The following is a 13,086-nucleotide window of genomic DNA, read 5'->3' on the forward strand; positions in this document are numbered from 1 at the left end:
TGATTTGATCAAAAACCTACAGTGAACAGAATACTAGTAGCTCAGCGGTGCAATTAAGGTCTTTGCACGACAATAAAACCATCATATCAATTAAATCAATTATCTGTCCGCTATCATTAAAAAACTGCAGGCACAGGTATTCTGAAATAAAAAACGATAGAAGACGTTGGAAATGTTCAACAGCCAAGGCAGCATCTACTGAATGAGAAAATAATCTGATCGTGATTTAACAACCCAAACATTTACTTTGCCCCAGAGGTGTTGCTTGACTTGCTGAGTCAAGCGTTTTGTGCTATTAGTTTTTTCTTTACTCCGTTATCACAACCGTTAATAGTTGTGAACTAGTCATATTTATATAGCATGGGAAAAGCCCCTTCAGCCAAACCTGTCATGCCAACCATCAAGCATGCATCTATAATTATCCTATTTCCCAACACTCATCCCATAACCTTGCTAAAGTATTTCTGGTACTTACCTTAATTCTACGTAAATGTTGCGAGAGTACCTGTCTCTATCACCCTCTAGATTTCAACCAAACTCTGGATGAAAATAATTATTTCTCAAATCCTCTTTAAATGTCCTACTCTTGTGTTCTGGTGAGATGTACCTCCGCTAAGGGGGAAATGTCTCTCATCATCTTCACCTCAAAATTTTGCATACCTCAATTAGGTTATCACTTAACCCTCTCTCCTCCAAAGAAAATAAATCCAATCTATCCAGACACTCCTAATAACTGAAGCTTTTCATCGCAGGCAGCATCCTGGTGAATTAAATCACCTCTGTGCCCCAAAGAGACTGCACAGTGTTGCAGCACTATTGTTTTATGTAGTTGAACCATAAGGTCTCTTCTCTTATATTCTCTTATATTCCATGCCCCAACAAAGGCAAGTATCCTTTAGACCCTCTTAAGCATCTTATTCACTGGTACTGCTACCTTCAGGAATTATTGGTCAAGAACATCCAAATTCTGTATGTCTGTAGTTCCTAGGGTTATATTCTGTGGACGCAGACAGGAGACCCGGATGGTAGTTTGCCTCCCTGGTGCCAGGGTCAGGGATGTGTCTGAACGGGTCCAAGAAATCCTGAAATGGGAGGGAGAGGAGCCCGAGGTTGTGGTACATATAGGTACCAACGACATAGGTAAAAAAAGAGAAGAGGTCCTGAAAGAAGAATTTAGGGAGTTAGGTAGAGAGTTAAGGAGAAGGACTGCAAAGGTAACAATCTCAGGATTACTGCCTGTGCCACGCGACAGTGAGAGTAGGAATGGAGCGAGGTGGAGGATAAATGAGTGGATGAGGGACTGTTGCAGTGGGTATGGATTCAAGCTTCTGGATCATTGGGACCTCTTTTGGGGAAGGTGCGACCTGTACAGAAAGGACGGGTTGCACTTGAACTCGAGGGGGACCAATATCCTGGCGGGGAGATTTGCAAAGACTACTGGGGAGACTTTAAACTAGTATGGTTGAGGGGAGGGACTCAAATTGGGAAAGCTAGCAGTCAGTGTGTGAGGCAGGAGGCAGAGAATGGTAGCACGCTGACCCAAAATGTAGGGGAGAGAGAAGAAAAAGACAATAAACAGCGAATAAGAGAGGGTGGGTTTCTTAAATGTGTATATTTTAATGCTAGGAGCATTGTAAGAAAGGCGGATGAACTTAGAGCCTGGATTGACACCTGGAAGTATGATGTTGTGGCGATCAGTGAAACATGGTTGCAGGAGGGCTGTGATTGGAAACTAAATATTCCAGGATTTCGTTGCTTCAGGTGTGATAGAATTGGAGGGGCAAGAGATGGAGGTGTTGCATTGCTTATCAGGGAAGATATTACAGCAGTGCTTTGGCAGGATAGATTAGAGGGCTCGTCTAGGGAAGCTATTTGGGTGGAACTGAGAAATGGGAAAGGGGTAGCAACACTTATAGGGGTGTATTATAGGCCGCCAAATGGGGAGCGAGAATTGGAAGAGCAAATATGTAAGGAGATTGCAGATATTAGTAGTAAGCACAAGGTAGTGAATGTGGGAGATTTCAATTTTCCACACATAGACTGGGAAACACATTCTGTAAATGGGCTGGATGGGTTGGAGTTTGTAAAATGTGTGCAGGATAGTTTTTTGCAGCAATACATAGAAGTACCTACTAGAGAAGGGGCGGTGCTGGACCTCCTGTTAGGAAAAAGAGACGGGTCAAGTGGCAGAGGTATGCGTTGGGGAACAGTTCGGGACCAGTGATCACAATACCATTAGTTTCAATATAATTATGGAGAGGGTCAGAACTGGACCTAGGGTTGAGATTTTTGATTGGAGAAAGGCTAACTTTGAGGAGATGCGAAAGGATTTAAAAGGAGTAAATTGGGACAGTTTGTTTTATGGGAAAGATGTGGAAGAGAAATGGAAGACATTTAAAGGTGAACAGAGAATCTTTATGTCCCTGTTCGGTTGAAAGGAAATAGTAAAAATTGGAAAGAGCCATGGTTTTCAAGAGAAATTGGACACTTGGTTCGGAAAAAGAGGGAGATCTACAATAATTATAGGCAGCATGGAGTAAATGAGGTGCTTGAGGAGTATAAAGAATGTAAAAAGAATCTTAAGAAAGAAATTAGAAAAGCTAAAAGAAGATATGAGGTTGCTTTGGCAAGTAAGGTGAAAGTAAATCCAAAGGATTTCTACAGCTATATTAATAGCAAAAGGATAACGAGGGATAAAATTGGTCCATTAGAGAGTCAGAGTGGGCAGCTATCTGCAGAGCCAAAAGAGATGGGGGAGATATTGAACAATTTATTTTCTTCGGTATTCACCAAGGAGAAGGATATTGAATTATGTGAGGTAAGGGAAACAAGTAGAGTAGCTATGGAAACTATGAGATTCAAAGAAGAGGAAGTACTGACACTTTTGAGAAATATAAAAGTGGATAAGTCTCCAGGTCCGGACAGGATATTCCCTAGGACATTGAGGGAAGTTAGTGTAGAAATAGCAGGGGCTATGACAGAAATATTTCAAATGTCATTAGAAACGGGAATAGTGCCGGAGGATTGGCGTACTGCGCATATTGTTCCATTGTTTAAAAAGGGGTCTAAGAGTAAACCTAGCAATTATAGACCTGTTAGTTTGGCGTCAGTGGTGGGCAAATTAATGGAAAGGATACTTAGGGATAATATATATAAGCATCTGGATAAACAGGGTCTGATTAGGAACAGTCAACATGGATTTGTGCCTGGAAGGTCATGTTTGACTAATCGTCTTGAATTTTTTGAAGAGGTTACTCGGGAAATTGATGAGGGTAAAGCAGTGGATGTTGTATATATGGATTTCAGTAAGGCCTTTGACAAGGTTCCTCATGGAAGGTTGGTTAAGAAGGTTCAATGGTTGGGTATTAATGGTGGAGTAGCAAGATGGATTCAACAGTGGCTGAATGGGAGATGCCAGAGAGTAATGGTGGATGGTTGTTTGTCAGGTTGGAGGCCAGTGACTAGTGGGGTGCCACAGGGATCTGTGTTGGGTCCACTGTTGTTTGTCATGTACATCAATGATCTGGATGATGGTGTGGTAAATTGGATTAGTAAGTATGCAGATGATACTAAGATAGGTGGGGTTGTGGATAATAAAGTAGATTTTCAAAGTCTACAGAGAGATTTATGCCAGTTGGAAGAGTGGGCTGAAAGATGGCAGATGGAGTTTAATGATGATAAGTGTGAGGTGCTACATCTTGGCAGGACAAATCAAAATAGGACGTACATGGTAAATGGTAGGGAATTGAAGAATGCAGGTGAACAGAGGGATCTGGGAATAACTGTGCACAGTTCCCTGAAAGTGGAATCTCATGTAGATAGGGTGGTAAAGAAAGCTTTTGGTGTGCTGGCCTTTATAAATCAGAGCATTGAGTATAGAAGTTGGGATGTAATGTTAAAATTGTACAAGGCATTGGTGAGGCCAATTCTGGAGTATGGTGTACAATTTTGGTCGCCTAATTATAGGAAGGATGTCAACAAAATAGAGAGAGTACAGAGGAGATTTACTAGAATGTTGCCTGGGTTTCAGCAACTAAGTTACAGAGAAAGGTTGAACAAGTTAGGGCTTTATTCTTTGGAGCGCAGAAGGTTAAGGGGGGGGGACTTGATAGAGGTCTTTAAAATGATGAGAGGGATAGACAGAGTTGACGTGGATAAGCTTTTCCCACTGAGAGTAGGGAAGATTCAAACAAGGGGACATGACTTGAGAATTAAGGGACTGAAGTTTAGGGGTAACATGAGGGGGAACTTCTTTACTCAGAGAGTGGTGGCTGTGTGGAATGAGCTTCCAGTGAAGGTGGTGGAGGCAGGTTCGTTTTTATCATTTAAAAATAAATTGGATAGTTATATGGACGGGAAAGGAATGGAGGGTTATGGTCTGAGCGCAGGTATATGGGACTAGGGGAGAATACGTGTTCGGCACGGACTAGAAGGGTCGAGATGGCCTGTTTCCGTGCTGTAATTGTTATATGGTTATATCAATGACTTTGTATACCCTAATCCTATCAATCCTCCCAAAGTACATCACCTCATATTTTTCACAATTAAATTCTATCTGCCAACCACTCACCAACTGATCAATATTGTTCTACAGCAGTATCTTCCTCAAGCATGCACCACCAGATTCAAGAACACCTTCTGCCATGCTGTTATTAGAACTATTGATCAGACCTCTCATAGACTAAGAATATAGTCCTGATCTCCCAATCTACCGTGCTGGTATAACAATAAATTTCACCTGTCATTTGTCTACGAGTTTCCAGCTCACATCCTCCTCAATGTTTACCACATCACATTATGTCATTTGCAAATCTCAAAATTCTACCCTATTGGCTAATTAGTAATAAACACATAAAATTAAAGATTCCTGCATTCATCTTTAACAAACATTACATTTAATCTGCAAAACAACCACTTGTCTATTTTCTGTCTTTAAATTAGTTTGTTATCTTATTACATCCAACCTTCTTATACCATATACTTCAATTTTGCTAACCATAATTTTAAACGGTACTTTGTCAAACATTTTTTTGAAAATCCATATAGTCAACAGCTACTGCATTTCCTTAAATGATCTTCTGTTCCTTCATCAAATAATCCAATCAGATTAGTCAAACATAATTTCCTTTAAAAAAATATTTTGGTTATGCACAGTTCAAGCTTCTAAGAACTTTCCCACCACTGATTAACCTGCACTGCTGGAGACTTCCTCACACCCTTTTTGTTTTTCGTTCAGAACAAGAATGATACATGTACTATTTTTCAGCAGACAAGGAAGATTGGAAGATGATAGCAAATCCTTCCAAGATTCCTTTAGCAAGTCACAGTGCATCCCAACAGGGGACAGTTGCAATGCACATACTCTACATCAAATACAAAAATAATCTACTTTAAAAACTGTAGCTAGATTCTTAAATAGCATAAAATATTCTATAAAATAAATACTGCTTCAAATTGCAAATAACAGAGATTTAGACATACTTCTAAATGTAGCCATGGCTCTTGTAGCTGTTCGTTGAGCTTGGATAATCAACTCCTGTTGAGCAATCACCTTTTCCAGATTCTGAAAGATAGATTATTGGTCTATCAACTACATGGAGCAATCATGTATTCATCAAGACTTGCATTACTAACAAAACTGAAAAGTTTAAAAAAAGTTTTTTAAAAGATTTTAAAGGAATTGTTCAGAATATTGTAGAAGAGCGACTCATGTACAAGATAAAATTATTTAAATGAGAAAAGGATGTATGCACTTGTTTCACTGGATGATTAATTCCCAAATCTTACAATTAATCCAAACACACCATTAATAAAGACAATCCCACACAGTTATAGCAACAGAGCGAGCGAGAATGCAGTCATATTTCCTGAAGACTAGGCAGATATGCATAACTGCAGCCTGCTCACAGCAAAAACCACAGCAATAGAAACGAGGAGCTCTGTTTGGACATTCAGTTTAACAAACATTAAGTGTCACGTTGCATCTTCACTAGTGTTGCTCGTCGCATATCCTGCAATCCACCTCATTAGAACAGTTGATTCCTGGCATGATTTCAATATCACAATGAGGAATACGCTAGGCCTCGAGGTTACAGTTGAATCCAATTTTGCTGCTAATGACCCTCAACACCTCATAAATTCCAAGTTTCATGTTGCATTCTCTATTCTGAGTCCACTCCATTTTGCATAATGGTACTGCTCTGCAATATAATGAAGCAGACATCCAATATGGATTCAGGACTTTGTTTCCTGAAAGACCATGTGGTAATCCTCCCATCAGTGCTATAATGGACAGATAAGTCAGCCACAACTAGATTGGCACGGACAAGGTGAAGTAATTATCTTTCATATTGGTTAGCTTACTACCTAGGAAGACCACATTTGGCAACTATATCCTTCAAGACTCTGCCAGTTTGATCAGTGATAATACCATGTTTGATGATTAGCCACTGAAGTCCAACATCAAGCGAACATTCTGTGCCATTGTATTCCCTCTTCAGGGAGGACTGGGTCATCAGCTGAGGAAGGTGGTAATCAGGGGATCTGCTTGCCCATGTTTACCTGATATGATGAACTTCATAGGCCTTTGGAGTCAGTACTGAGAAATTGCAGGATTGTTCCCTTCTCCTGGACTGCTTTGGTGAGTCAACACTGTTAGCAGAATAGGGCAAATCCAGGGAATGTGACAGTGAAGTCAGCCACATTGTTGTAAGTAAGATTCTGTGAAGATAACCACGTCAGGATGCTGCTGGACTAGACCATGGGATAATTTAGCCAGTGTTAGCAGCAGCCTCAAATATTCATGATTGTACACGACTTGTGCCGAGAATGATTTTGTGTACATATTCAATGCCTAAGTTGAAAATTATTTGATATGAATATAGGTTCCACAGTTGCCACGGTAGGATTTGAATTGATGTCTTTGGATTGATAATAAAAACCTCCAGGTTACTAGTCCCGTATCTTAACCACTGTGTTTACGTTAAAAAAAATCAAAATGGAAATCTAAAATTTTCTTTACATTGAAGTAACACTAGCACCATTGAACTATTCATTTTCAAATCAAAGTGAAAATACTATACTGCAAACACACGTTAGGTAATATAGATAACAACTTGCCCATTCTATAAAATGCAGTTCTTACCGTTGGGCAGTGGTTTCAAACTTATAATCGAATGGACACCTTTATTTCTACGCACCTTTGCCTCTCTGCTGATGGAATTGAAACGAGCTATCCTCTCCATTCGACTGACATAAACAGTAGAATCTCTTTCTATTTCCTCCAACTCTTCCAGGGAAAAGGTGACAGAGATGCGGGGGACAGGAATGTCAGACCAGCAGATGTAATGCTTTGAAAAGACAAGTACATAAATACAACTTGCTTTCATTAGATTCATCAATGAATCGCAAACTGAACAACAAGCGTGTGTGACATATCATTAAATCATAATTTCCCGGAAAGTAGTAAACTGTTGATAATAGTCACACATGATTACTTCAGAAGGTTTATGAGTCACAATACCAGAAAGGCTAAAGTTAAACATTAAATTTGTGATCCTTGCCAATTTACATGATTTTTGGCAAGACACAAACTGAGATACTACCATTACTTTCAATGACTTGGTTTAAGAAATTCCGAAAAGTTCAATGTTCATACAAATTGCAATTAATTTTAATTGCTTTCTCAGTGAGAATGCGACATTAGCATGTTTATACATATGGCAGTGAGGAGAAAAGCAGTCACAACTGTACTGAGGTTGTTAACTCAGATGCCTCCATATTTAAGAATAAAACTGAACAGTAATTATAGTACTGTAGTAAAGAAAGGAAAATAGAGATTTCAAAACTTTAACAGATAAGACATTTAATCTAATTTCAATCTTTGGGTGCACTTTTTTTTTGCCTTACATTTACTTAGCCAATGAAATAATAAGTAATTGAATGAATAAGGTCTAAAATTAATATTTCCCAGTAATTTAATTGTAAAATTCTGGGAAGGAGACTACAGAATTCTACAATAAATTACCATTGATAAAGAGTCGGTTTGAGGTGAATAAATCTCTCGGGCCTGATAAGATTTTTCCCAGGCTGCTCTGCGAGGCCAGGGAAGAGATCGTTGGGAATCTGATATTCTGGATAACTGGCACCCAATGATGGGCTGCACGACCTTTTCCATGCTCCAAGCATGAAATGCAATATGTTGAAAAGTACCCAGAATGACACACATAAGTATCTTCAATTAATATAAGTGTTTTAAAACAGCGATATTAAATCTATACTGCAAACACACGTAGGTAATATAGATAACAACTTGCCCATTCTATAAAATGCAGTTCTTACCGTTGGGCAGCACAATTTCAGCAGATTAATAGTCTTTCCACAAATGTAGATATCATAAGCCACATGAGCAAGGAAAAGGGGGACACTCTCTTCAACTTCTTTGGAAGCGAGAACATATCCATGGGTCCAGTAGTGTTTATCTATTAAATAAAGGTTGAAACAATGATTAATGTTTTCTCTTGTTACTGGAATTCCTCCAAGAAATCCAGACGAACTTCAAATAATAAAACACCCTGGCATCTTTTCATCGACTATTTCAAAACCAAATTAATTTTGGGTCCATATTGTTCACTATCCATCGTAAGCAATGAGAAATATTCATGGCATTGCCAAACTCGGCACATTTAAAATAAAGACAACAATAGAAAAATAATGGAATTAGTACAATTAAACCAACAATTCTATGATTTGTATTTAAGCATTATGGAAGAAAAATAAGGACATACTCAGATCAGGGAATATTGTAAATACAAACAATCTTTGCCCATTTTTCTTCATTTATTTATAGAAGACTAATTATAAAGGTAATCCCAGAACTGGGTGTAAGGGGCTAGGGGGAGAAGGCAGGAGAATGGGGTTAGGAGGGAGAGATAGATCAGCCATGATGGAATGGCGAAGACGTGATAGGCCGAATGGCCTAATTCTGCTCCTATTACCTATTACCTTAGGAGAACTACATAGATATTCCTCAGTTGTTTCCCTATCTCCTTCAAACCAAGAAGGTTGTATACACAATTGGGATGACATACAAATCAGAAAATAGACTCTGCCAAATCACTAAATAAGAATTGCCAAGCATTCATTAAGAAAATATGATTACTTATACATAGTGAGATATTTTGATCTGGATTGCATTGTCTTAAGTCAATGCATTGTCTTAAATTGCAAGTCAATTTAATTGTAGCTTTCAAAGGACTGGAAGCAGGACATCTTGCAGGGTGATAGGTAATGAATAGGAGAGTGAGATTAATTCTTCAAAAGAGCCATGTAACCTTGCTGAGCCTTGCTGTACTATTCTATTGGTTCATCAGATAGCCAAAATTAGCTGAATGGTGTGTTTGTGCTTCAAAAGAAATCACCAACTACAAGAGGAAACCCACCGCGCTCCTTGGACAATCGTCAGCCGACCAACAAACTGAACGAGTTCTACTGCAGGTTCGATAGACCGAAACATAACCCCGGTAGCCCCTCCCTCCCTCCCTCCCCCACCCACTCCTCCCCAATCACCACTTCACACCCACTTACAGATGTATTTTATGTGTCTTGTTGCTTTTTATTGTTATGACTATGGCAAATCAAATTCCTTGTATGTTGCAAAACATATTTGGCTATTAAAATATGATTTTTAAATTATAATGTTTTATATTTAATTATCTACTGTATATCGTGTTGTTACTTGAGAGCAAAGCATCAAGGCAAATTCCTTGCATGTATACATATTTGGCTAATAACATTTATTAAATTCAATTCAAAGACAAAAGAACTGGTCGTTGACTTCAGGAGGAACCTGCTCCTTTATACATCAAAGGAGACATGGTGGAGAGTCACTGGCTTTAAGTTCCTGGGAATAAACATCTCCCAGGACCTCAAATGGCAAATGAACACCGTTACTCTCGTGAAGAAGTCACAGCAGCGGCTGTATTTCCTGAGGTCTCTGCGGAGAGCAAACGTCTCACAGCCGCTGCTGCTGTCCTTCTACCGATGCGCCGTGGAAAGTATCCTCTCCTATGGCATCCTGGTGTGGTATGCTAGCTGCACTGTGGCTGAGAGGAGGGCGCTGCAGAGAGTTATAAAAACTGCACAGAGCATTACAAACGCTCAACTGCCCTCCTTGGATGATATATATAGGGCCCGATGCTTGCGCCGGGCCACAAACATCAAGCAGGACACATCCCACCCTGCCAACCACCTTTTCAGTCTGCTACCCTCTGGGAGGCGATTCAGGTCTCTGAAGGCTCGCACAGGTAGACTAAAAAATAGGTTCTACCCATGTGCGATAAAAGAGCTTAATTCCAACAGAGAACACTGGGGAAGCAAAATGTAATTCCAAGAAATGCAACATTCTTTTAAAATTATTTTAAAATACTTATTTATTATTTTTACTAATAAGTGTACATATGTGTCAATGGTTGTCGTGTTTGTATTTTATAACCGGAGGAGATGCAATGGAATTTCGTTGCACAGTATTGTGCAATGACAATAAACGTATTCATTCATTCATTCACAATTCAATGACTCGCACAGTGAAAAAGTCATCTTAAATAACAAAGGCACCTTTCTCCCAAATAAACTTTAAATATCTAATCCTAATGGAAGTATTCAAGTATTAAGAAAATTGGTTGTTCTTGCAAATTACAAGTAGCTAAATTCCCACTGCAAACAAATTTATTTCTGGTACATAATGAACATTTTAATTTATTTCACCTTACCTCTGAAATTGAGGTAGTCTTCATTCACCTGTATCATGAATTCTCCATAAGCATCTCTACAAATACCACTGTAAACCCAATCATAGACAAACCTAGAGAAAAAGCACATGTATTACTGGAAGAAATGCAATTAAAAAAACCCACTACAGAACAAATTACTTTGATTAAGGTAAAAAAGTTATATTATCATTTACCGTGTATATGGTTCACAGCTGCTTTTCAACAGAGAGAGTAACACTGGATAGTGCTCATTGCTGCAGTTGTTCAGAGCTTCCTTGTACAAATAGGACAACAGTTTTACTCCCTGATAAAAGAAGTATAGAAGTCAAAAAGTTAAAGCAGCAATTGTGGTTATTTAAAAAAATAATTACATGAATAGTTATCAGGCAGTCATTTATTTCATGCTCATTGGTTTTTCAACAAGACATCAATAAAATCTTGCAAATGGGAATGATCATTTGGTAATATTATTGCTGCATTGATAAAAAAAATGAACGTTAATCTGAACACACATATGCATGCCAAAAGCAGTACTTCCAATATTAAACAAGTACAATGGTGTCTCTCGCTTTCTTTGCATACACAATTGCTGTAAGAATTCAGTCTTCCAATTTCAGGCACTGCCAATTAACTGGTACAAATAATTATGATCTGATGACAAGTTGCTAATGTAACCTATGAACCACAACTTTCTGCCGATTACTTAATACACTTCAACCTTTCTGAATATAAATTAGAATCATATATGTACAGCACCAAAAACAGTTTCATCGGCCCAACTTGTCCATGCAGTCCACAATGCCCCATCTAAGCTAGTTCCATTTGCCTGCATTTGGCCCATATCGCTCTAAACCTTCCCTATCCATGTTTCTGCCAAGTATCTTTCAAATGCTGTTATAGTAACTGCCTCAACTACCTCCTCTCGCAGCTCATTCTATATACCCACCACCCTGCGTGTGAAAATGTTGCCCCTCAGATTCCTATTAAACCTTGACTCTCTCACCTTAAATCTATGTCCTCTGGCTCATGATTCCCTTACCCTGTATGAGACTGTGCATTCATCCTAACTATTTCACTCATGATTTTATACACATTTATAAGATCACCCCTCAGCCTCCTGCCCTCTAAGGAACAATGTCCTAGCCTGCCAAACCTCTCCCTACAGCTCAGCCCCTCTACACATGACAACATCATCGTAAATCTTCTCTGCACTCTTTCCAACTTAATGTCATCCTTCCTATAGCAGGGTGACCGCAACTAAGGTTAAATAGCAGAACTAGTCCAAACTGCAACCTTTTGGAACAAGGTTGGATTGCAACCTTGTCGTGGTCGGGGAGCTTGTGTGTCTCAGTGACCCCTTGAGCTATGCCAGCGGGAGATTCGTCTCCTGTTAGGGTCTCCCATGCTGGACAGGTCGAAGGGTAGAGGCGAGACGAAGAGCGATCCACTGGTCCTCCAGGTTGGAGGTTGAGCACAAGGCTAATAACCCTGTCTCGTAAAACCAATATGTTATGGAAACAGCAACTGAAGGAATCAACACTACTGAGTGGAGGACCTTTGTTGCTGCCCTACATGCCAGGAGGCATAATAGGCAATTTCGAAGTCCAAACTGCTCGTATTTGGTCTCTATCCCTCGAAACCTCTCTTTTCTATGTTCTGGTCTAAATATTTTTGTAAAAGTTGCCATTGTACGACCTCCTGCACGAGGAAATAGCCGCTCAGGTCACTTCATGGTGGAGAGCAGATCCACTCATAATAAACAGATGAAACAGTGAATCACCAATCAGCTCCATCCTCTGACATCTTATACAGAGTATGTGCTATTTGCTGCATTTATCAGATTTGTATAGCCATCTAGTACTTAGTCCACTGTAGGTAATGTACTGAAGGTAAATGATTGCTTACGGAAAATCACTCAAGCCAGGAGGAAACATTTTCAGAAGACACCAACAAACAAGTGGAAGAAAAGTTATAATACTCACAGTGGGGAATGGTGATGAACTTCCTCGATTTATTCCCAATACCCCTGATCCAATCCCACATAATTCAGATAAATATCTGTAAAGGATAGATTTACTATTCACTATTATTAACTACTTTATAAATGCTGCTGAACTTGTGAAAAATCAAGAAAAATACATTTAATGAATTGCTTTAAAATCTAAAGTTGATATAAAACCATGTAAAATATTCTGCACAATGCACAGAAGTTATAATAACTATTTAATACAATTTAATTATTTTATTATACTGATCTTGCTTCAGTTATTTTCTTCCCCTCAATGACAGGATATAATACTCAAATATAGCTAATAAA

General features: G+C 39.0%; 1 protein-coding gene across 1 annotated transcript in view; it reads right to left on the reverse strand.

The window, feature by feature from the left end:
- The window catches only part of tubgcp6 (tubulin gamma complex associated protein 6), a 41,992-nt gene that overhangs the window by 18,687 nt on the left and 10,219 nt on the right, over positions 1 to 13,086 (reverse strand). Inside the window, exons 7-12 of the mRNA XM_033039788.1 lie at positions 12,752 to 12,827; positions 10,964 to 11,073; positions 10,770 to 10,861; positions 8,341 to 8,480; positions 7,200 to 7,349; positions 5,482 to 5,563 (exon numbers count right to left, since the gene is read on the reverse strand). Of these exons, the coding sequence (XP_032895679.1) occupies positions 5,482 to 5,563; positions 7,200 to 7,349; positions 8,341 to 8,480; positions 10,770 to 10,861; positions 10,964 to 11,073; positions 12,752 to 12,827 (650 nt within the window). The remainder of the gene's footprint in view (positions 1 to 5,481; positions 5,564 to 7,199; positions 7,350 to 8,340; positions 8,481 to 10,769; positions 10,862 to 10,963; positions 11,074 to 12,751; positions 12,828 to 13,086) is intronic.

The sequence above is a fragment of the Amblyraja radiata genome, chromosome 21 (assembly GCF_010909765.2).
Source record: "Amblyraja radiata isolate CabotCenter1 chromosome 21, sAmbRad1.1.pri, whole genome shotgun sequence".
Lineage (NCBI taxonomy): Eukaryota > Metazoa > Chordata > Chondrichthyes > Rajiformes > Rajidae > Amblyraja > Amblyraja radiata.